The sequence below is a fragment of the Coturnix japonica genome, chromosome 5 (assembly GCF_001577835.2).
Source record: "Coturnix japonica isolate 7356 chromosome 5, Coturnix japonica 2.1, whole genome shotgun sequence".
NCBI classification, from domain to species: Eukaryota; Metazoa; Chordata; class Aves; order Galliformes; family Phasianidae; genus Coturnix; species Coturnix japonica.
Window position 1 is genome coordinate 33750714 of NC_029520.1, and position 21061 is coordinate 33771774.

General features: G+C 34.4%; 1 protein-coding gene across 5 annotated transcripts in view; it reads left to right on the forward strand.

The window, feature by feature from the left end:
* Positions 1-20671, forward strand: part of TTC6 (tetratricopeptide repeat domain 6) — a 49915-nt gene extending 29244 nt beyond the window's left edge. For 4 of the 5 annotated variants that reach the window (XM_015865044.2, XM_015865045.2, XM_032445021.1 and 1 more), the window contains 19 exons: positions 1115-1290; positions 1672-1808; positions 2975-3144; positions 3632-3752; positions 4963-5113; positions 6358-6440; positions 6853-6929; positions 7728-7888; positions 8869-9003; positions 10249-10398; positions 10618-10758; positions 11537-11650; positions 12072-12191; positions 13351-13424; positions 13839-14046; positions 15788-15940; positions 16137-16307; positions 18099-18324; positions 19625-20671. In XM_015865044.2, the coding sequence (XP_015720530.1) occupies positions 1115-1290; positions 1672-1808; positions 2975-3144; positions 3632-3752; positions 4963-5113; positions 6358-6440; positions 6853-6929; positions 7728-7888; positions 8869-9003; positions 10249-10398; positions 10618-10758; positions 11537-11650; positions 12072-12191; positions 13351-13424; positions 13839-14046; positions 15788-15940; positions 16137-16307; positions 18099-18324; positions 19625-19800 (2744 nt within the window). In that variant the 3' untranslated portion in view covers positions 19801-20671. The remainder of the gene's footprint in view (positions 1-1114; positions 1291-1671; positions 1809-2974; positions 3145-3631; positions 3753-4962; positions 5114-6357; positions 6441-6852; positions 6930-7727; positions 7889-8868; positions 9004-10248; positions 10399-10617; positions 10759-11536; positions 11651-12071; positions 12192-13350; positions 13425-13838; positions 14047-15787; positions 15941-16136; positions 16308-18098; positions 18325-19624) is intronic. The other variant, XM_032445022.1, reaches the window with a different exon arrangement.
* Positions 20672-21061: the final 390 nt, after the last annotated feature.

The following is a 21061-nucleotide window of genomic DNA, read 5'->3' on the forward strand; positions in this document are numbered from 1 at the left end:
TGTCTTTTGTGTGACATTTATTACGTGTTACTTCAGGCTTTGGCTAACCTATCTGTAAGGACCTGGGGGTGAATGTGGTTTTCTTTGTCTTTGGTTTTGTGGTTTTTTTTTTTTTTTCCACCCTTACATTCAAATATCTTACTTTTGCTCTACTTATGATCAGTTTTAACTGATCAGAGGCCAGCTTGAGGCTGGGAGAAACTATTTCACTCCTTCGTCATATTGTCATTGTCTGCTGGAGAGTTCTGGTTTTTTGAATTTGGTATTGCAGTTGAGGCCTGTTACAGGACACAAAAATGAGAACTCCTACTTCTGAGGATCATTTGAAACTTTTGTATCACTTTCTAGTGTGGAGGCTTAAAAGGATATTGGTGCCCTCATCTTCAGCTGTTCTGGTGCCACTGTCCTCTGCTCTATTACATTTTTTTCTTTGAATCTTTTTCACTAGAAGTTTGTTAGAAGGCATTGGGAAGGATTCAGCCATTGTGGAAGTGGATGTGTGGGGTGAGTTGACTCAAGCTAGAGTCTAAGGATCTGTATAGCTGCTCCCTTCCTGTATCCCACCCCTGTCAGGTCAGGGGAAAAAATAGGTAGATCAAAAGTGAGAAAACTTATGGGTTGATGTGCTGAGAGTTTAACAAACAAAAAAGAAAGATACAAAGAAAGGGAAGACAATCAGTCATTGCTTCCCACAAAGCAGTATTACTAACCCTATTTTTCACTCCAAATTCAAAACACAGCACCATATATGCTGTTGGGAAGAAAGCTAGCTCTATTCCAGAAAGGATCAGTAACTACTTATAGGTCCATTTAAACCAAATCTACTTTTTATATTTGTTTGTAGCTAACAGGACTAACTCAAATGGCTTGATGGGACATTACTACTGAGCTCTGCAGAGAATGAAGAGATTTTAGCTTTTGTGGGATTCACGGGTACTATCAGTTTCCATCTGTATGGTCTTGATGACAGCACACAGCTCTAAATTTGAGCTCTGTTGCAACAACTTCCAGACTTTTTGGTTTAACTTCTACTGCTTGTTTCACATACAAAAAGCAGATGATGTTATTTTGGACTGCTAAATACTGCTTTTTATATTTTGTGGGATTATTTCAGATGCATACCTGTCAAAGGCTGAAATTTACAGAAAACTGGGTGATAATACAATGGCAATCAACAATTACAGCTCTGCAATACAGTGCAACTCCACAGATGATGACATTTATTTCAGAAGAGCTGAGTTGTATTTTGAGGAAGATGAGTTGTTATTGGCTGTAGATGATTATGCCAAAGTAAGTTAACTTTTTTGTATTGTTACAATAATGTTGTAGTTCTTGTTAACTTTGAAAGTAAACTGTATGTGGATATATCTGGAAAGCAGCTCCGAGCACAGGTATCCTTTCTAATAAATGATGTTTGGAAAGAAATCAGTGTCATAGAAATTACTTATTTCTGTTGTTCCTGTCTGGTAATTCAGTAAATTACTGATTGCCTACAGATTCTCAGGCACTAATAGAAGCAGTGATGCAAACTATATCTCAGTGTATTGTTAATGGAAATGACAGCAGATGAGAGAATCAGAAGGAAAAAAAAAGGAATGAAGGATGTAGTTTTATAACATTATTTTTATAGCATTATGTAATTCTTTATTTTATTATTTTTTTTTACTACAGTGTTTTCAATATAACCCCAAAAGAACAGATGCACTTATGAAACATGGAATATATTTCTTTGACCATTCAATTTTGACTACAGCTATACGGGATTTTACAGCTGTGATTAGAGAAGACCCTAGCAATGCTCAGGCAAGGTATAACATAGAGTGTGACATAAGTATTTGAATTTTAATTGGATTATTAAAATATTAATATACAGAAGACTAATATGCATTATACAGTAATAAAGCAATTGCACTTTCAAAGAGGTATATATCAGAAACAGAGTAAGACTATTCAGCCACGATATTCATAGGGGAGTCTTTGTATTTCTTTAGTGACTTTGGATTAGTATCTAAACCTTAATTTAACTACAAATCTGAACCATGAGTGTGTGAACCATGAAGTACTGTGAATATAGAGTAGGTTTGATGTGGTTTGCTGTAAAGAACTGGATTTAAATAAATGCTTAAAGTGAAGAGTATATTCAGTATTGCATAGTTCTATGCTTAATTTCAATTGTTTTTTTTTTTTTTTGACAGTCCTTAGCATTATGCTTAGTTAATGTTTTCTGCAGGAAAAAAATAACAATGAATATATGGATGACAATAATCTTTATTTTCAAATTACAATGTTTTTTGACTTTTGACTTCAAGAGACTGATTTTTTTTCTCTAGCTTTTTTTTCATTGGATAACATACCTAATTCTTATTAAAGTTCCTGCAAAGATTTACATTATTTCTATACTATAATCTGTGAAATAAGTAAAAAACAAACAAAAAACAACAACAAAAAAACCCAATACCACACGATGACACTTGAATTTAGATGTAAGTGCTGTTTCCCTGGGATGCAGGATTTTGAATTTCATTGCGGAGTAGTATAACAGGTGACTCTGTAAACCTGGCTGCTTTAAAGAAATATTGAAAAACAGAACAGATGCTTTCAGAAAGCTTTAATAACATAATGAGACTACTTTTATTTCTTATGTACGGTTTGAGGAAAAATTGCATTTTCCATATTCAAACTGTTGTACCAATACACTGTGGAACTTGGAGAGTCTCCCATTCAACTCGTCTCCAAGCTGGCACTGCTGTGTTATACTGAGCTTGAATTATGGAAGTGCTAAAACCTACCTATATGTTATAGTTGTAGGACTTTGTTCCTTTAAACTTTCTTCAATGCACTGAGAAATAGAATAAGCATTTGGTTTTATCTTCAACTTTTTTTCCCCCCTAAATAACTGCTTCAAATTTGCATGTTATTAAGAGAGGAAGAATGCTTGGTATTAAGTTGACTCAAATTGTTTCTTCTGTATTAGGCTATATCGAGGAAGAGCATATACTAAACAGAAGCGGTATAAAAATGCAATACATGACTTAGCAGCAGCAATTCGTCTAGATCCCTCTTGCTGGTTGGCATTCTACAATAGAGGTTACATCTTACGGGAGATTGATCCAAAAAGAGCTCTGCAGGACTTCAGTGTTTCTGGTATTGTTACTTCTAAGGGTGCATGTGTTTGTTAAAAGACAAACGATCACCAGCCATTAATTATTATAGTACAGCAAAATTATTTCCTGTTTAGTTTCTGAAAAATATAGTTGTTTTTCAGTATTTGCTAACAATTCGTTCCCTTTCATTTCTATTAAGTTCACTACATCGACTGTTGCTGCCGTTGCTACTCCTCAGGAATTTTCACTCTGAAAATAGCCTCTTTGATTTCACTTCTAACAATTTGAATGAATGTAACTGAGAATTCTATACATCTTGAAGATATTTGAAGCCACATTGAAACCACTTGTGTTATCATACAATATGTTATGTTACAATGCTGTTAAACAATTATATTTTATAAAGCTCTAGGAAAGCTTGAGTAAAGAGTGAACTGCAGATAAGGTGAGTAGAGTAACAGAAATACATGAGAATATTTGAAGTACTGATTTTTTTATTTTTGTTTTTCATTCCTTCTTTCTCACAGTTCTCATCAATGACACTCAGGAGAATTTTTCTTCTTTTCTTTATCGTGGGGTCATTTACTCAAATCAACAGCAATGGTTACTTGCAATCTGTGACTTTGAAAGCCTCATAGCTTTGGACAGGTAACTGGACTTTACCTGAAAGCATAAAAATACTAAAAAAAAAAAAAAAAGTAAATAAGATAAGTACTAATAAAGGAATAAAGGAAAGTTGAGTCACTACTTACTCAAAAAATAGATTGGAATTAAATATAATGTTAAATATAATGTTGTCTTCTCAAAAAAAGTATCTTTCATCTCTTTTGCCACAGTACAAATATATTAAAAATAAATAATTATTTGTTTTTGATTAAATTTTATTTAACCTTATATGGCAACTTGGCAAATAAATTGCTATTTGGCAAATGAAAGATGAAACTGAAAATCCTAATTACAGGTGATCATTCATGCTGTAATTATTTCAGAGGTCTTCTGAAAGGAAGTTTGTGTACAATGCAGGTGAAAGCACTTTTTTTGCCAAAAGAATTATGCCACAATATTTTGCTTAGCAAAGTCACTAAATAGTATCCATGAAATAAATTAAAACAAAAACAAACAAACAAAAAAATCCAGATAACACAAAATAAAACAAAACTGCCTGTGATTTGTTACAGTTGGTGACTGAAGCTCATGCTCTTTCTGCAAATTGGACTTCTTGCTGCCACTTAGTACTCTATAAGCAGACTGTTTACATGGTAGGGCTTCTAGAGACAGTCTTGCAAATTGAAAAAGCTTCCTATTCCAGTTATTAGTTACCCATGCTTTTAAAATAGAGTTCTTTCAGTCTCAAAAAAGTATTGTCTTGAGCAAAGGCTTCCATTCCAGTCTGTGGCAGATGTACAACCCCCTCAGCACTCCCTTTTTCCTGTCTCTTTGGCTGGAAATCTAGAACTTGCCTAGTAACTTTCTCCAAGAGATGGCTGCATGACATACTGCAAATCCTGGAAACTCTGGTCTCTCACACTGCTAGCCTAAAAAGTAAAGGAGCAGGCTAGGTGAGAGACATGTATGTTTTTTTTTTTTGGAGTCTTTTATAAGCAGACCATGCCTCTAGATTGGAAAATTCAGTGTTCCTTTGTTTATTCAGTGTATGTGAATTACCCTCTAGGTCTATTGCTAATCTATTCTGTGCATAGAAGCTATTTCCTCAGCTGGAAATTATTACTATTTTGCTCATTGTGACCACAAAATATGTTATAAATGTCATAAAAGCAAATTAAGCCTGTTGCATAATTTATAAAGTTATGTTATTTCATGCAGTAACAAAAAAAAAAATATATATATTTCTTTTTAGCTGTATCATCTTTGCTTACCTAAATATTGGTTTGATACTGCTGTTGCATCTGGATCAATACTATGAAGCTATTCGGCAGTTTACTAATGCCATAAAAATTGATCCTCTCAATGTTCAAGCCTACTTGTGTAGAGCACAAGCATATCACAAGGTAATACTCCCCTTTAGTTTTTTATTGTCACTTAAACAGCTTTGTATTCAGTGTGATTGCAAGTATTTTAATATTTACACATTGATACTACATTGTTAGAATCTGTTTATAGCTACACACTTCAAGTAGTTGTCATCATCACCATAATAGTATTTGAAATGTATGTAATTGTATAAAACAAAGTTGGCATGTGATGAAGCAACATAAAATATTTCAAATTTCATGTGATTTTTTTTTTAACATCAGCATTCATCTATTCTGGGACTTAATAAGATATACTTGAAATAAATTAAAAGAAATTGAAACACTTTTTTTTTGTTCTAGACATAACATTTAGTTTCCCATTAAAATGTTTTACATCTGCATAGATGAGAGAATAGCTTCTGCCAGCAGATGTTTTTTGTGAACTCAGGATTGTGAGGAACATAGTCTTCAGTGTGACTTAATTTCTGAGAACTGTCATTGGAAAGATGGAAATATTTATTTCCCATAGTGTTTAATTCACTTACTAAGTGTTTTGAGTAATTATTTAACTGTGTTCATTTTATTTGACTAAAGGAAACCTTTTAACTCATCAGTTCACTTGGATGGGCTCTTATATCTTTAAGTTTTATTTTTTTTATTGATACTGACTTTAAGAACTTCTCTGATAGTCCATATTGGATGTCTTCTACCAATCCTCAGGTGCTTCTGTAGTTTGTTTGAAATATAACTGAGATATGTAGAGTAGCTAAATTAAGATTAGTGTGTGCATTCCAGAAATATTCTGTGATGACAGTTCCAGCTGGTACCTAGCCACCTGGTTGGATCAGTCCTTGACATCTTCACTGCAATGATTCCTTCCATTTCTGTTCCCCTTCTGAAAAGCAGTGAATGGGACCACAGATGCAGCCTTGAAAAATCATTGCTGTAATGATTTGCAGTTAAAATTAATCAGGACATTTATGCAGGTAGATCTAATGTCCCACTCTTCTTTGCAGTAGTCCAGAATCTTATTTGGATTTCAGAAAAGAAAATATCTGTTGTTCAAGTCTACCCTGTGGGAAAGTATGGAAATCTGCAGGTGACAAGCCTTTTAATTAGAAAGTGTTGAGCTCTTGCTTTAGAGGACATTTGCCTCATGAATTATGATTATGTGTTTATTATGTCCTGTAGGGCCACATTTACAGACATAATTGTCTCCAAATTGTGTACATAATATCAGATAAATAGTAGTTTTTTTTTTGTTTTGTTTTAAATTACAGATTCATAATTTATCAAATGCTGTGAAAGATATAAATCGAGCCATTCATCTTTATCCAGATAAGACAGATCTACTGAAACTGAGGTAGGAAAGTATTTAGTGGAAGCCTTCACGTGTACCTTACTCTTAACAGCATTTCCCACTGGAAATATTTTTGTAGACACTTTGTATGCTTTGAACCCTGCTCTCAAAGGTTAAAAATCCTGCTAATGTAATCTCAAAGGAAATGTAGTTTTTTAATTCTTATAGTCTCCAAAGAAGAAAACATGTTGTATCTTGGTGCTTTTATGTTAAAGAGAAAAATTAAAATTTGATATATAATTCTGATGGGCATAAAAAGGAAATAATTCAAATGTTTTTACTGGAATACGCTGTTATTCATTTTTTCCCCCCCATCTTTTTTATAAAAGAAAATAAATTGCAGCACTGTTTGCATTTTGACAGAAATACATGAGAAGAGCTTTACTAATTGTATCCAACAAATATTTCCTTACAGGGGACAGTATTTAATGGAGATGAAGAAATATGAACTGGCAAGCTTATGTATTCACCAAATTGCAAAAATGAATGAAGGTAATGTCAGTTTGCTTTTCTTGTTGTGTGATCTCTAATCAAGGAATTATGAGTTTACATTTTAAAAAAAGAAAAGCTGAAGCACTCTAATGAGTTAGTTACTGTGAATCAGCTAAAATACAGGATAATGTTTAAAGACAGTAAGTGTACATTATTTCCTGATTACCACTTATGATTTCAGAATTTCCTTATTTGAGTTCTTGTTGTTTTGTTGTTGTTTGTTTTGTGGTGCTTTTTTTTCCTTTTCAATTTTGATTTCTGCTCTAAAAGCAATACAGAGTAAAGATTCTGTGCTGTACTTATTTACAGTGCTTCCTAATAAAATACTGCATAGCTCCAGGACTCAACCTTCACAATGCATTTGAACAGTAAAAATGTTGCAGTATAGAAATTCCTTTTTATGTGATGAGCATAAAGTGGCAGTTTACAGTGTATCCTTACGGTTACTCATGAATCCATATGAATACCTATTCTGCTCAAGATGAATGATCTGTCTCTCCTAGGGATTAATTTTGGGTGTGCGGAGTGTAGCAATATAAAAACAATGCAAGCATATGGTGATTCTTCAACATAGCACAGACTTAGATGTGGGAAGAGGAGGGTTTGTGGGTGTATAGCCATTGAGCAACACTTGTTGATAATTGTTCGGCTTGAGATTTTTATGTGGAATTATTTTTACCTTACTGAAACAAAATATTTTAACAGCATTCAGAAATTGGCATATTATTAAGAGATTTTATAATGGAAAACACATGTTGAAGTAAAAGATTATCATTTTCTGTGCTGTTTTTCTTCCAGTGTCCTTGGAGTTTCAGCCTGTTCAGCAAGCACTCATTCAGTCATTTTGTCAAAACCACAGTGAAGCCATAGAGTGCTTACGTAAAGCTGCTACAACTCAACCTGAGCCTTCAATGTTTGTCCTCTTAGGAAAAATACAAATGAAAGCTGCGAAAACAGAGGTTAGAAACATCTACGTTATACATCTATGCCAAGCAAGATGATGTTTTTTCTTAATCTTGTAATATTTTATATCTTTCAGTATATAAGTACATCTTTGGTGCACCTTACTGCTTAAAATTCAAGGAGACCTGTGTCAGACATTTCAACAACAGCAAAACTGCAGTTCTGCAGTTTTGAACTTTAATACATTTTCATTGGGAGGGAAAAAAGATTAAGATATAACTGATATTAGTCTAGTGAAATAAAACTATAATGTCTAGTGTTCTTTTTCTAATTACTGTACAAGTATGTCATTAATGTACATGAAGTGAATATATATTGTAGCAAGTATTTTTCAAGTTTTTGAATACTTCTGTCATAGGATTTAACTAATACCGTCACTTCTCTGGCTCATGCAGTTAGCTAATGCCTGAGGCCTGCAGAATTGTTGAAATTGCCAGTATAGATATGTAATTTCTTTTTGTGCAGTACTATTTATTTATGCAAAAATGTAGATAGTCTCGTTTAATAATGTTTAATAACAGCAGCAAGCAACAAGTAGATCAGGAATAACTTGAATCTCCCTATCTATCAAGTTCTCTATTTCACACGCATGTTCTTTCTGTTTGTGCATAAATACTTAAATATTAAATATATTTAATATATATATTTAAGTGAATTTTAGGTATATTCTGTGCAAAAACCATACTCCTGCTCTCTGTACGTGTACCAACTGACACATCTCAGTTGTCACAGTTAAGAGGGGTGTATTAAAGTCCTGCCCTGATTCTTCAGAGATTTAGTCCCAGTGAGGGGGCCTCACTGCTGGCAAGGATTTAGACAATTCTTCTAACTTGAGTAAATGACCAGAAATCAGGCTATGCTGCTCCAGAATTAAGGAACTCTGTACTTGTCATTTTTACATTTATGTTCCAAAGACTAAAACATTTTAAAATTTCACTTAAGTGCTTTAAAATTCTTGATATTCCCTGTATTGTAGGATGCTGTGGAAAGTTTTAAGAAAGCTATAAATCTCCTGATGACCTCAGATAAAACCCTGCCTCATACATTTGAGGCTGCAGAAATGCATTATCTTCTGGGCCTGTGTTATATGGAACAAGTAAATTTATCAGAGGTTGGTATTAGTTACATATATTTGACTCCTTTGACTCCAGTGCCTACAGATAAAAGTGATAACCAAATGAATAATGTCACTATTTTCAACAACTTTAACTGCCTTAACAATTCTTTTTAACTTATGACGTATGCCAGATTGTCTTTCAAGTTTGTGAACCATTTTTCAGTGTTAATGTTCTGATTTTAATGCATGAAAATAATTCCTATTCTGATATCATTAGAAAATGGCACAATTTCTTACCTTCTTATCAATACTTTCACAGATCTTACAAATACTCATGTAGCAATCAGTGGCTTTGTTGATTTCTACTGAACTTAGACAAAGGAAATCCTAGATTATTGTATTAAATATGGAGTTTGCATTTGAAGTGTTTTTTTTGTGTGTGTGTGTGGGTTTTTTTTTTTTGTATTACTATAGCTCAAAACACCCCCTTGATGATTCTGTTTGGCACTTTGTTTATATGCATTATCCATTAGTAATAATAACGTTTTTTTCAATAAAATGAATATTTCAGATTTGAGGTAGTGGAAAAAAAATTAAAGTCTTCCTGAAAAAAAAGTATTAAAGTTGACCTGTGAGCTTTTGTGGCAGGCCGAGGATGCTTTCTATGTTGATATTTTAGTAAACATGTGTCATTTGCTGATTTACTAAAGGCTCAAGACTGCAATTAGAATCATGTGAAATGGCAAACTTTCACAGAGCACAATGTTATTTCACACCTGCCTCTGATCTGCACTGTCATAAGTCAAAGTGGATATTCTTTTGGAAGAAGGCTTTCAAAGTTGTTATGTGTTACCATACCAGATAATTCAGACAACTGATGAAGTTATGCATGCCATTGCACACCTGATATTATAGCTCTACATCCTGAAAGAGCCCATGACTGTGTAATGAGCAATGTGGAAGAAAAAAATGCCTGGATGAATTATGAAGGAGTTTCATGTCAACCACTGTAACAAATAACTGCACAGTTTCAGCTTTTATAGACAGAAGACCATGTGCTTTATAAGTTTCACTGAAGATCATAAAATGAGTTAGGTTGTACGTTCCTGTGGTTATGATTGTACTATTAGGGCATTTTAAGTCACAGTGGACAAAAGCAATAGAAAAGTGGATACATATTATATTCAAAATGCATAAATAACTTATATCTCCCTGTTTAAATGAATCTATGAATTTGACAGCCTGTGGTTTCAGCTGTACAAACAAACTGTTTAACCCAGATGACTGTAATACTTTTAGGCCTGTGATGCTTTTAGTAAGGCTGTAAGACTACATTCAAGATACCCTGATGCTTTTTATCAACGAGGGCTGTGTCAAATGCAACTCAGTGAAACAAAGTGCATCCAAGACTTCAATCATACACTTCTCCTTTGTCCATCACATTTCCAGGTAATATTAAAAACACCTGATAGTTTGTTTCCTTGAGGCATGTTAGGATGGGTTTAGAATATGACTAGTTCTGCGTTTATGGATATTTTGCCTTGTAACCTGCCAGCAAGCACAATGATCTATATTTTTATAAAGCTTGTTATTTCTTTTATTTAAACCTTGTCTTAAATAAGCAGCTTTATTTTTTCTTTTAGCATTATTCTGTCTTCAACTCTGTAGGCTTATATGGGTCGTGCTGCTTACTATGAAAGTGAAGGCAGATACTCGAAGGCAATTATGAATTGTAATGAGGCAATCAAAATTCATCCTGACAATGTACACGCTTATTTTTACCGAGGAATACTGAAGTATCAAAATAAGGTAGTTATCTCTTGTTGTTGTACTGCTGCTTTCTCCCTTAGAACCTAATGCACGAGGGTCATGCTGATAGTAATCCTTCCTATTTTATTATGGTGGGCCACAACATCAGAGGCAGCTGCTTGTGGTATAGCAGCAGAGGCTGAACTTTCTGCCAGTATTCCGTTACGTGTTGCTGCCGTGTGTGACAGGTGGCAGCAGAGCAGTCTGACAAAATGGTGTCTGACATGGAAGTGTGTATGAAGCAAAAGTGAGGAACTGAATACTTCAGTGTGGAAATTATTTGTGTCTGACATCCACCAATTCTTGTTGATGAGACCAAACAGTTGATGTGTACAGTGCAGGAGTAGGTGGTGCGTTTCAGCAGAGGTGATGTCCAGAAAATGAGTTTCACATGGACAGGCAGTCAGGCAGACTTCTGTGAGTGTGACATACAAACTCTTGTACACTGCTGGGAAAAAAATGCACAGTTAATGGAGGTGATTATGTTGAAAAAAAAAGTGTTTTGTAAATGAGATTTGTTTTTAAATCAAATAGCTCCAGAGAGCACTATAACACTAATGTAATTTTCATGGAAATAAATACTGACTGTCCTAATAGAGCTTTTGAAAAAAGTACTCCCTCTACAGTAACTAGTTTTTAGTGAAATGATACCTTCGAGTACTCATGAAGAAATAAGAATGGAAAGCTATGCAACTAAATTTTACAGTATGCTGTAATTTCAGGAGTAATATATGATGTTGTGAATTATAACTTCTATGTAATGTTTTTTCATTTCCAGACGTTTATAGCTGCAATTGAAGATTTCTCAAAAACTATTGATCTTGACAATACCTGTATTTTGGCATATTATAACAGAGCAATCTGTTATCATCAAATAAAGAACTTCAGAAAGGTACAGTTCATAATTTTACAACATCACGCTGTTGTTAATACCTGCTCATAACACTAACTTCACAAAATTTAAAGGAAAATTCAGTTAATACAAGTAGTGCTTAATCTTTTCAGTAAAAATAAAATATATTTGTAAAAAGTTTAACAAATAGTTTATTTCAATGATAAATGCATAATCATTTATGACATCATTAGAAATAAGAATATGGACAAAAATTTTAGAAGAAGAAGCCATTATAAATTTTGGTTGGTTAAAAAAAATAAAATTTAAATAACAAAATGAGTTTTAATGAAGTCAGTTTAATATATTTGTATTAACTTTGATTTTGTACTCTGGGATTAGATATGTACATAATTATGGAAGTCAATGTATATTTCTCTCTGAATAAATAGTTGTGTAAAATGCCTTTTTTTTTTAACAGGCTTTGAAAGATTATGGAATTTTTCTTCTACATGAGATGAGTAAGGAAATAGTTCTAAAAGTGTTCATCAATCGTGGATTACTCTACCTGGAACTTGGTGATGACGCTACTGCCTGTGAGGTAAAAATAAATAATCCTTATCTGTGTAGAGCAAATCTAGGTTTTTCTCTTAATGGTGTAGTTTCTAAATGGTTTCTAAATGGTAGTTAAGGCTCACTTTTAATTTGCTCTGCATCTAATACCAAACTGGGCAGTGAATCTGCAATTAAAAGACAGTTCTGGTCATTTTTCAATTTTATACAGCTGGAGTTAAGTACAAGAATTGAACAAAATTCAATTAATGAGAACTGTCTTGTCCTTCTTTTTGTAAAAAACAAAACAAAAACAAAAACAAAAAAAAAAAAGAAAGAAAAAGAAAAAAAGAAAACCAAAAACCCCCACAAAAATAAAGCACTTTTTTTTTGGTAAACTTTGTCATTTATTTTGGGTCTAAATGAATACTGATTCATTGCAGAATCCTAAGTAAATGGAGGGATCTGATTGCGTGAGCTTGTTTTCTCTTCCTCTGTGTGTGTGACTTTTATTGAAAGACAGGGAGGGTCAGATCTCAAGAAAGAAAGAAATGTCTGACGCAATGCAAATGCCTCATTCAGAGTGTTTAAGTAGCAGGCTTAAAACCTAGGTATTAAAAACTACTCTTTCAAACACAAGGTTTTTATTGAAAAACCACAAACGTTTTGACAGTGTTGTGTGTGTTAGTAAAAAGGAAAAGTTAAAAGCCCTGAAACGGTGATTTATAATAACAATGGGATATCCTTCACTAGAACATTGTGCATTGTGAGCAGAGTTATAATGCAAATATGAATTTGGTTTACTGTAACTTTTAAACAGTAGTAATTAAAATAATTTGCTTACTGGAAGAGTTCTGTTGAAATTGCATGTAGCAAAACATGCTTTCAATATATATGCATTTAACAATAGTTATCGTTTCTGTTAAAAACAACACCACTCTGGGAAGCTTTTTTTTTTTTTTGTCCTGGAAAAATTACTTCTAGCTTTGTGAGAAATACTGTGGTATCACATAGCTTTCTATCAGATCATAGGTCATAGAATATGACAACAGTTAAATAGTTATGGAGTACTTCTGATATGCACCAACATCAGAAATTATCTCCCTTTTCTTGTGGAGGTGTAGAACTGTTCAGCAGAAACCACAGTTCTAGTGAACTACCTAGAAGTGAAACAATGTCAATTCTCATTTGGGGTTTGTTCATTTCAGGATTTTAAAGAAGCAGCGCTGCTTAGTCCAGGTGATAGCCAGATCTTTCAAGCTATTGGAACCTGCCATTCTCGGTATGATGTAACTTTGGTATGGAGTACAAAAATGAAATATTTCCTAGAATTTGTTTTTTCCATGTACTTTTTCATATTGAGAGTACTGAGGATGGAGAGAGGGAAAAGCGGTAGACAGGACTGCTTATTGTAGTGACACATGGAGTCAGTCATTCCCATTTCAGACAAATATCACCTAGGATAAAAAGGGAATGAATTTTGCTGCTTTCTTCTTCAGATCAAGGAATTTAAACTGATGTCTGACTATCTTCTTTTTATAATAACCATCAAGATGTACATAGAAAGCAAAGTTAAGAAATGGACTATTCCCTTCAGTCAGAACTGAACTACTTTTTGAGAGCAATCTTGTTATTGAAGCATTAAACAGAAGTAATGTTAATCTCTTCTTTTTTTATTTTTTTTAATTTTTTTTAGACTAAATGAGTTTGAAGAAGCTGCGAGGTCATTGACTCAGGTTCTCAAACTAGAACCCATTTCTGTGGAAGCCTATATTGGACGAGGAAATTCATATATGAAAAATGGTCAGGCTGGTCTTGAACAAGCACAGAAAGATTTCTTGAAAGCTATTCACCTGAATCCAATGTGTACAGAAGCCAGAATTTGCTTAGGATACATCTTGCAGGTAAGACACCAAATCTCATTGTCATTACAGTGTATAATCTAACATAATAAGGTTTATACAATGTGTGTATTTCTATGGAATCATAGAATGGCTTATGTTGAAGGGGACCTTTAAATATCATCTAGTTCCAACTCCCTGCCATGGGCGGAGCTGCTGGCTGCTAGACTGGCATCCCTGTCCATGCAAAATACAAAATATAGAACAGTGTGTGTACTTAAGATAGAGTGTAGTCTGTTTTCTTTTTAAGTCAATGAATAGACCACTCTTTTCCCCACACTTCTACACAGTTGTCTTGTAAATCTGTTTTTAAAGAAATAGCAAGTAACTTTACCTTTGGTTTGTATATTTGATTATCAGATAAATGAAAATTAAGAACTTGTATATTTATGTGTATGAGCTGTTTACAAATTTAAGAAGTGGCAAAAAATGGAAAATTGCTGTGAAACAATTTCATTTGTTCCAATTACCTATAATAGAGTTAGCAAATCTGCTAATATCCCTTGGAAAAGAGCTTATGATTACTGAAAAATACTTAACTACATAGAAAATGTAATTCTATATTAGCAAAGGGATATAAAATATGACTTGACAGCTTTCCTTCCTCTGTTTCTAATTCCTATGATTTACTTTGATTTATTATATCCATTTACCTGAAATTTCTTGAGTTGTCATGAATTTTGCTGGGAGTTATTTTTACAAAGTGTGGCTGAGGGACTAATGTCAGTAACTTGGGTCAGATCTTTTGGCACAGGTGTCAAAAATTTCCTTAAGCTTACAGATTTACCAGTATAGTTGATTTCTTACTAGTGCTTGGAGGGAATACATAGAAATTAGACATCTCAGAGGCAGAAACAAGCCTTGAAAATTCACGTAATGGCACGTGCTTAATTTCAAGAGGCCTAAATCTCACTAAATGCCTTTTCTTCAGCCTGATCATACCTTTAGGGCTTAAAGATACATGTGCGTATTTTTTTAGGGAATTAGATATTTAGCTTTCTACCTTTACATAATTAGTCCACATGTATTGCTGCAGGGAAAGGGAGATTGGAATGTATAAGGGGGAATTTTTATCAGTGTGTATAAATACATAGTGCTGTAGGGAACCTGCTTTGGCAGCGGGGTTGGACTTGATGATCTCTAGAGGTCCCTTCCTACCCCTACAATTCTGTGATTCTGTGATAGTGGAGGAGCACAGAGGAAAAAGGAACCAGGCTTTCTTAATGGTGCCTAGTGGTAGGACAGGACTAAAAGAGCAGTAACTAAAATACAGTAAATTCAATTGAAAAATTCAAATTATCATTATTTTTACTGCGAGAATGACCAAACACCAAGAGCAATTACACACATAGGTTGTGAAATCTCCATCCTTGGAGTTGTTCAGAACCCAGCTGGACACAAAGCTGAGTGATCTGCTGTAGATGATCCTGCTTACAGCAAGGAGTTACAATAGACAGTTCTCAGAAATGCCTTCCAACCTCAACTATTTGGTTAATTCTACGATAAAAATGGGAAATACTTTCAGGTAAAACATTTGTGGTGGATATATTTCATGGTTATAAGGACAATAAGTATTGCATAATTAACAAAACCATTTTAATATTTTTTTTTCTGTAATTTAGGTAACTGCATTAGTAAATATAAGGATGCTTCCTTATTCTACTTTAGCTTTCTTAAGTTTGTCAATTGGGGTTTTTGATATTGTGTGGATTTCTTTTTGTGTGCATATTGCAATTCATTTTAGGCCCTTGGAAAGCTTCAGAGTGCTTGGAAACAGTTAACAGCTGTCATTGCTATTGATTCAAAATGTGACACTGCATATGAAGGGCGAGCTTCAGTCTCTCTTCAGATGGGTGGAATTTTTTCTGCATTTCAAGACGTAAATGCTGCATTAAAGGTAAGTGTGAGATTAAAGTGGTTTTTACTAAGATTAACCTGTTTCTATGAAGCTAGCCAACGTTATACATGAACAATTGATGATTTGGATTCTTAAGTGCTATTCTATTTTAACTATATGTATTTTTGAAAAACAATGAATTACTACGTAAGGGTAAATTTTCCCTAATAAGGATGCCTCTGCTAACTCCTTCTAGCTCACTACCACTGCTCAGCTGCTAACAAATCGAGGTATCATCAATCAGTTAATGGGGTATTTATCCTGTGCCATGAAGGACTATCAACAAGCAATTTCTGTTGACCCCAACTGTGCATTAGCTTATTTCAGTGCAGCAAACATCTACTTCAATAATCATCAATTTTCACAGGTAAGTCTTCAGAAAATTTATATTGTCTCTATGCTGTCTTCAAAAAAATCTTTATACTTATTAATAAATACCAATGGTACAAAGATGTCTTCTAATATGCTTAACTTGAAGCTTTTTTAGATTAATTTTCTGATCCTCTAACAGAAAATTAAACTATAGTAGTTAGTAATAAGTAATTACCATATATGGTAGCATTGGCATGAATTGAGATTCATAGCAGTTAAGATACTCATCACAAAAACCTGTAACAGAGCATGGTACCAAAATCTCACTGATGCTAAGTAAGCTCCCTGAAGCCTAATTGCTGTGTGTTAAATAACTTGCCAGTTTCACCATAACACCATTAGAAGGGAAATGAATAGAATCTTCTGTTGATGGGCTTTAAGAAATTAGATATTACATCTGTAACTACAGTATCTTAAGAACTTTAAATTTCCTAATTCTGCTATAATACAGTATGCATCGTCCAAATACAGAATACTTCAATTCCTCTTAAGAGTATTCAAAACATTTATTTTTCTCCCTGTGAGGAGGGCCCTTATGCTGATATTCCCCCCCAGCTTCCTGTCATGCTTTTTGTCACATTTTATGGGCAAAGTTAGGCTTTTGATTAGAACTTTATGGTCCAGAACCTGTAGGAATGCAGAACCAGTAAAGATGCTTCAGCACTTTTGATCAACTTGAATTAATCCCCTACTAGAATTGTATCTGTAAACAGCCTGGCTTGCAATTCGCTTGTTGAGAAATTCATCATGTATAATACAGACTTGACATATGGTTTTAAGCTGAGATTGTACTTCATACAGCACAAGAAGTCAGTGATGTCAGAAAGCAATTTCATGTTCCTGTTTGTCTCTCAGATTTAGACTCCTTGTTGCTCGTGTGAATTAGTCAGACTTGGATCATAAATTCCTTAAGACTACAAGGCCAGTGGCATGTAGCTTCTGTGATCTTGTACTCTTTTTATCTGCATCTGAAGTCATTCATCAAGACTGGTCTTGGAAAGGTTGCTCTTAATCTTTGCTATTGCTGTGATTCCTTATTCTGTCTTCTAGAAGCTGTTTCTTTATGGGTAAAAGTTCAAGAATGGAAGTTGGACTATAAACTATTTTGTATGTTAATCCAAATTGTCCCTAGTGAGTGGTTCATTTATTCTGTGCTGTGATTATAACTCAGTGAAGCCAGCTGTTCCTTTTTCAGAAGTCTGTCTGGATGGTTATTGACCCCATTTTGAATGTTCTGGGTTAACTCTAGTAGGCAGCTAAGCTCCATGTAGCCATTCACTCTCTCCCTACCAGTGTGATGGGGAAGAGAACTGAAAGGGTAAAAGTGAGAAAACTTGTGAGTTGAGATAAAGACAGTTTAATATGTAAACCAAAGGCTATATGTACAAGCAAAGCAGGGAATTCATTCACTACTTACCAACAGCATGCAGATATTTAACCATTTTCAGGGAAACAGGCCTTTGTACATTATGGTTACTTGACAAGACAGACACAATAAGTCTAAATTAATCCTCCCTCTCCTTCCTTCTCCCGGATTTTGATCATGTTCTATAGGGTAATTAAGGCTGGAGTAGACCACTATGCACCTAGTCCAGCCATCAGCTCATCGCCACTGTGCCAACCATGGTGTGGAATATCACTTTGATCAGTTAGGGCCAGCTGCTCTGGCCATGTGCGTGCTGTGCATGCCTCTGCTATGCACAAATAATGCTAAACAGAATATTAAAATTTGAGGGATGTTTATTCAGTCTATCTTACCTCCAATAATTAATTTTTTTTTTTTTAGGCTTATTGCTATTATTCAGAGGTACTAAAGCTTGAACCAAGAAATGAATCTGCTATTATGAATCGTGCTGTTACAAATACAATATTAAAAAATTTTGAAGAGGCAAAAGAAGACTTTGAGAAGGCAATTTGCCTCTGCCCATTCTCTGCAGCAGTGTATTTTAACAGGGCAAATTTCTATAATGCATTAAATCAATATGAACTGGCTGAGAGAGACATTTCAACAGGTAATCTTTTTTTACCTACTGTAGAGTAGCATAATAAATTATGATAGCAACTTGTTTTTATTTCATAACTCAGCAACTGTGTATGTATTTTTGCTAATGCTTCCTAACTAGTTTGATCAGAGATCAGAGTTCGAATGCCCCCTGTGGCACAAGTGGTAGAAGTGCCGCTCTGCTACACAGAGGCTTGAATACCGGGGGTTGGACTCGATGATCTTTAAGGTCCCTTCCAACCCGCACGAGACTATGATACTATGATGATATTATGACGTGAGTAATAGAGGATGACTGATTAATTTTAGTCTTTCTTCCATTCTTATACCTAAAAGGATTATACAAATTAGAAGAAACTGTTTCATACCGTGTCATAGCAGCTGAACTAGTTTAGAACCAGGTTCCAAACAAAATTGCTGCAAGAAGTGCAGGAAAATACTATACATACCAAAATTGTTGCATGTGGTGAAGAATTTAGGTGACATACAAAAGGGTTTCATGTAGCTTATTTCATGTATTAGCAAGAGATTTAGTGTGTGCTTATCCTAGAACAAGTGTTGAAATGGTTTTAGTCTTCCATTAGCTTTTGTGGGGTAATTGCACGTTTCATAGAGAAGAGGATCTGAATCAAGCTTTTATCAAGGTCCAGCACCTGGGTTGGGGCAATTTCAAGCACAGATACAAATTAGGTGGAGAATGGCTTGAGAGCAGCCCTGAGAAGAAGGATTTGGGAGTGTTGGTTGATGAAAGATTCAACATGAACCAGCAATATGTGCTTGCAGCCCAGAAAGCCAACTGCGTCCTGGGATGCAGCAAGAGAAGCATCAATTGACTAGACTACAAGTTTTCTCTCCAAAGCAGAATTTTAAAACAGCAGATTAAACTTCCCATCAGTTTTCTAAATATTACTTATATAATAGAGAAACTGAGGAGAATATTGGTTTCCTTGCCATGTAGTAGAATGTGGATAGTGAGAGTTTTCCTCTTTTAGATTTTGCTCATTTTACATAGCACAGCAAAGTTTCTGCTGTTCAGTGTTGAAGGTGAAATGCATAAATTGTATCAAAAAGATAACAAAATCTAAGAAATAAGTGTTGTGACAAAGTTGCCTACCTTTTCATGGAACATTAGTAAGTAACGTTTTCTCTTATGGAAAAAATGCTTGGAGAAGAATTAGAACGCAGACTTTTTGACAATGCTTTTTTGACTGCTTTAGCAGGGCAGCTGGACTCAGTGATCTCGAGATCCCTTCCAACCCCTGCAATTGTGTGATTCTCTTTACCTAACATTCTATTTCTGATTTTTACAGCATTGTCGATTCAGCCTAATGATGCCATGATGTACAGACTTAGAGCCGATATTCGTGCTAAATTGGGTTTCAGTAGAGAAGCTTTAGAAGACTACAAGCGAGCAGTCAGCATAAAAGAAGAGACTGATTACACGCAAAAAGATATTGGTTTTACTTACCCATTTCTCACACTTTAATTAAAAATGTCCAGCGTGCAAGAAATATCTAAATATACTTTATACACATTGTATTTTCCTAACTAATATAATTACTTTGTTTCAGCTCTAAACTAGCCACAGTTATGAGAACAGAATGAAATATTTTAATTATGAGTTTATATATAGTTCTTTATTTCTTAGTGTTGAAAAATAACTGATTCAATTGTTTGGTAAATGAAAGAAGTAGTAACTATAAACAAAAGGCTTGAAAGACACTGGTGATAAAAGGATGTGTGCTACCAACCAGTATAAATGCTTACAGTGATGGTGGTTTTATGTTGCCTGGAGCACCTGAGAAGTAATAGTTTTAAGGTGGATGGCTATCAGATGCTGGTAACTGCTAACAAGGTCTCACTTTTTACTTCTACTCCTCTTTGTAAGACTCCCTGTTCCTTGCCACTGGCAGTAGACAATGTGCAACATAAGCTATTGCAGTGCATGAAAACTACTCCAAGAACTTGAATTTGAGAGGGCCATGTAATTCAGACTGAGAGAAAATGTTGAGGTCATTTTCTTCCATGTAAATGTGTTGCTGTATCACCTTTGAAGAGGCATGTGAAAAGCCTGAGTAATAGATTATGATTTTTGTTCTAAGTTTCTATGAATTGCCTCATCTGACCATGGAGATATAAGTATGAATCAGTGTGATCAAAATAAACTGTCAGGCTCTACCTATGCACTAAATTAACCGCCCAGCTGCAGCATACCATGGAGAAGACGGTGAAAGGAAGGAGCTAAATAGTTGTCTTTGCCTCAGAAAAGAGAAGAACTGACTTTCTTCTTGTGCACTCCAAAATGATTTTTGTTAGGTTGTATTGTTGAGATGAAAATAAAAAATGTTGCCATTGTCTTTGTTGTCTTTGCAGTCACACTTTATTTTTTGAGTACTTAACACAATACTTTAAGCTCTTTTTCTATAGCCCCTGTTCGTGCATACCTATGTGGTAATTGTGTAGCCTGTGTAATAGACAAGAAGTTTAGCTTTGTTCTAGCAAATAAATTTTGCATTTGTAGCATCACGTTATATTGTAAACATTTCTATGCTTGTTATACTTACATTAAGGCTGGGGAAAAAAAAAAAAAAAAAAAAAAAAGAATGGAAATTGAATATCACAACTAGTGACTTAATTCAGAAAAGCATTTGACTCTATCCCTGCTCTCCTGGATTGCCTTCTTTCCTTTTAATACCTACAGCGATGAGACTTTGCACTTCTAAGATATGTTATGGTTGACTGGTGTA